This window comes from Camelina sativa, chromosome 17, assembly GCF_000633955.1.
Source record: "Camelina sativa cultivar DH55 chromosome 17, Cs, whole genome shotgun sequence".
Lineage (NCBI taxonomy): Eukaryota > Viridiplantae > Streptophyta > Magnoliopsida > Brassicales > Brassicaceae > Camelina > Camelina sativa.
In genome coordinates this window covers 11271011-11275226 of record NC_025701.1, presented here as the reverse complement: position 1 = coordinate 11275226, position 4216 = coordinate 11271011, and the positions used below count along the sequence as shown (strand labels likewise).

Here is a 4216-nt window from a genome sequence, read left to right as displayed (position 1 = left end):
TCAAACAAGTAACGGATTCCCTGATGCTTCGAGATGGAGCCATCAACTGGATCTTTGTACTCGAATTCATCGGCACTAGCGACATTCGCCACATCTGAACGAATTCCTTTCACAATCCTGAACAAAATTGATAGAGGAAGAGGTGAGGAAAACAGAGTACCACACTGACGAGTACATGTTCAAGTAAAAGAGAAATGAATTTCAGAGAAGTAGACGTGTGTGTACTTGTTGACTTCAGGAATTGAAGATTGCAGTTTGACCAAATGCTCCATCAGTTCCTTGGCTTTACCTGCGTCTACATTCTATAAAGACAAATTAAAAGCTATCAAATATTGTACTACTTGTTCCGCATAATATGGCATAATTTAATCACAAAAANTCTGATTTATGTTTGATGTAAACAAATTAAAACTAAGAAGAAAAATATGTTCTGGCATCTAAGTTAGCAATGGCCATTGGTTCGAACTTATGGCATAAACATTGAACATAACATAAGTGGTTTTTAATTATGTGAATTAAAACAACTACGTAAGATTACAAAAGGAACTCAATAATCAAAGGGTACTCTGCACATAAACTAAAACTTGATTTGGGTACTCTAATTAAAATGACTGCTACGCCAATCTCTTGTAGAAGAAACTGTTCCTTTTTGGTTGATAATATTCACATTTTATCAAAAAATTAAAAGAAAAAAACTTGATTTGGCTAATGGCCTGCCACATGCGTAAAGAGGTTTGAGAGTCATGGACCTTTTCCGTAGTGCCACATGTCATAAAGCCTGATCAGACTAGGAGTTCGATTAGATGGAACAAATACAAACAGATCAAAAGGAACGTAACGAACCACGTAAAGAGAAAAGCTGGAGAGTGATTATTCACTATAATATATCATTTCATGTAGAAAGTATTAGCATATATAGATATTTGTTAATTTTTGGTGTGTTTGTTTTAAGGCCAAGAGTTCGCATATTGATTTCTTTTTCTTTCTAAAAGAAACAGTTATATGCGTATACTGGTAACAATACAAAACTTTAAGAATTGATGATGATTAAAGTTATTACAACTATGCCGCTCCAACCACAAAACTACGTTCATATCACCATTGAAAATCTAAATTTTGTTCTGATGTGAAATCTACCAACCAAGCGTTAAGGAGTTTCTCAGAAAGAGTTTTAAGTAAATATCAAAATCAAAGGTCAAAAGGGTTTCACATGAGTTTCGTGTGAGCTTGACCAAATTAAAGTTTTTGATGAAAAGTTTAATTAACTAAGTCCGTCTTTTGTGGAAATTAATATGTTTTCTCGTTGTACAAGTTTTCTTACTTTATCCTGTAATTAATGGTTTAGGTCTACAAAAACGACATTTTCTGAAATTTATTGTCACGTAGCTAGATCATAACAATTAAACATGAGTTTAACCAAAAAAGTTGAAGTATGTAAATTATACGACTAAGGAGTAAGGACTAACTTTTAACTATTGTAGTTGACAACAGGAAGACCATATATATTGTAGTAACATACATTTTGGTAACGAAGATGCATTAACGCAGCTCTTTAAGCATTTTCATATGCAAATTAAAATAATCGATCATTTTAAATTTGGTATACAGCGTACGATCATTTAGTGCCAATAAAAACAACTAATTCCTAATTCTGTCATATTTTCTATCTAATTATGGAAATACTACAAAAGAAACAAAAAAAAAAAAAAAAAGAACCACACTCAAGGAAATAATCCGAGTCGCTAGTAAATACTAGAGATCGATGGCGGTAGAACTATCATATCTCTCATTAATATTTTTGTCGACATCGATAAGGAAATTCACATCTTATTTTTTGTCATCAACGTGTTACTAATTACTATGTTGGTACTAATTGTTTGGTCGTCCATCATTTTTTCTTTTTGCATCAGAAGAAATTTACGTAACTTGTGAAAGATTGGGTGATTTACAATACGAATGCGATTGTTGGAAATGGAAGTGAATGAGCTATACTTTCATATATGTTACGAAAGACTTGTCTTATATTGAACAATTCTTGGGTTCGGTTCTATAGAAAAAAATAGTATAATATATCTCAATAGATATATTTACCTACACTATGCATATATAATCCGCTAAATTTATAACTAAAGTGTACAAGCTAATACCACTAGAGACGATAGATAAGGTGGGTACTATTAGGAGTGGGAGTTTGTCTTCCATCGATTCGAGTTTTTTTTTTTTTTTTGTCACATTGATCTGTGATTCGCTAGAATCAGTTTTGAGTCAATATATAGGCTTTGTTTTGCTTATTGTGTGTTCTGAGTGTGATAGACCGTAGTAGTGCGGGTAGTGGTATATAGTTCTTTAAGATGAGTTTGGTGTTTTTGGACATATCAACAAAACATGCTAACTCTCTCACTAGCTACCTTTTGCATATGCGTAGCTTTTTCGAGAAATATATATTAATATACGATTTGTACAATCCAATTCTTTTTTCTCACGTTTGTATATTATTCACATGGTATCTGATATACTAATTCGACCACTCAATTATTCACATGGTATTGAATATTGATAGAACTCAAGATGTCTGAATTAGGATCTGAAATATCAAGAGAGTTTCAAGTATGTTGTATATTTGATACTACAAATTAAAAGCGAAAGGGATACTTACACGAAATAAAGGATGGTGAAGTTTAAGTGGAGTCGAAAGTTGAATGGAGCTTCGTTTTAAATATGGGAAGGGTCTGGTAGGAGAATTAAGGTTGTCTACGACTCTTAACCAAATCTTTGGGGTTACGAAAGCAACTCTGATATACATTGAAGAAAGAAAGGTCACCTTCTCCTTTCATTTATTCCCTTTCGGTTTCAAGATCGATCGACGTCTCTCCCTACCTTTTTCAAAAGTAAAGTAAAATATGGTTTTGTCTAATGGCATACTTTTTTATCAAATATACAACATCTCACCATAGTGAAACTCGAGATGGTGAACCCATTTGCAATGTATACAGTGCTCGATTTAGATTGTGTTCTATTTATTCTTCTTGGGTAAATTAAAAATTTTATGTAAACAAAATTTTGAGATTTTGTCACCCTTTTTTTCAATGGATGATGTTGAGGTATAATGAAGATAGACGTTAAGAGACGACTTGCAAACTCATAGAACTGCAATAACATTCCTTAAATCATGAAAAGATGGAAGCAAGAGAAAACAAAACCAAAATCGAGAAAGCCAAATCCGTAAAAGCATATAAGCCTCATGACAACTCAAAGAAATTGGTCCGGGTTGTTCAGAATTCAGATGAGAATACAAATTCTCCCTGAGACTACTTATTCGTATAATGTAAGTATTTTGGAACAAGAAATAGTATAAGAAGAAAACATCTCATTGGCGCAGACAAAGTGTATGATTTGAGTCGTTGAACTTGACAGTCTGTTCTTATGTTATGACAGTTGGAGCAGATCGGCCGGTGAACTCCTCCATCTTGGACAGCTTCAGAGCTATGTCAACCTGTGAAACACACATCAACAACAATTCCACATTCAGTGAGAGAAAACCCTTTTGGTATTAGTTAAAAAGAATTGAGTCGGAAAACAATTTATGGATTTGACGTTTTAAATTAAGCAACTGACCAGAGGAGACAAAGCTTCCGAGGATTCTCGTCCGGTTTTTGAAGCATCCTTCTCGTACTGTTCAATGTACAGCCGGATGGTTGCTCCTTCTGAGCCAGTTCCAGAGAGACGGAAAACCTTCATATGGACAGAACAAGGGAAATTCATAAGTTTTGGTTTTCTTGTCAACGTTTGATGCTTAAAGAAGAACTATGGCTACACAACTTTTATCTTATACATTCTATCACTATGTTCTAGCTGATATGTCTAACGGCTCAAATCCGAAGAAAAAGATAACTTACAAGTCGAGATCCATCCTCAAACAAGTAACGGATTCCCTGATGCTTCGAGATGGAGCCATCAACTGGATCTTTGTACTCGAATTCATCGGCACTAGCGACATTCGCCACATCTGAACGAATTCCTTTCACAATCCTGAACAAAATTGATAGAGGAAGAGGTGAGGAAAACAGAGTACCACACTGACGAGTACATGTTCAAGTAAAAGAGAAATGAATTTCAGAGAAGTAGACGTGTGTGTACTTGTTGACTTCAGGAATTGAAGATTGCAGTTTGACCAAATGCTCCATCAGTTCCTTGGCTTTACCTGCGTCCACATTCT

General features: G+C 34.4%; 1 protein-coding gene across 1 annotated transcript in view; it reads right to left on the bottom strand.

The window, feature by feature from the left end:
* The window catches only part of LOC104756684 (probable phosphoglucomutase, cytoplasmic 1), a 5584-nt gene continuing 4571 nt past the window's right edge, over positions 3204–4216 (bottom strand). Inside the window, exons 15-18 of the mRNA XM_010479306.2 lie at positions 4138–4214; positions 3897–4029; positions 3616–3732; positions 3204–3493 (exon numbers count right to left, since the gene is read on the bottom strand). Coding sequence (XP_010477608.1) covers positions 3422–3493; positions 3616–3732; positions 3897–4029; positions 4138–4214 — 399 coding nt within the window. The 3' untranslated portion in view covers positions 3204–3421. The remainder of the gene's footprint in view (positions 3494–3615; positions 3733–3896; positions 4030–4137; positions 4215–4216) is intronic.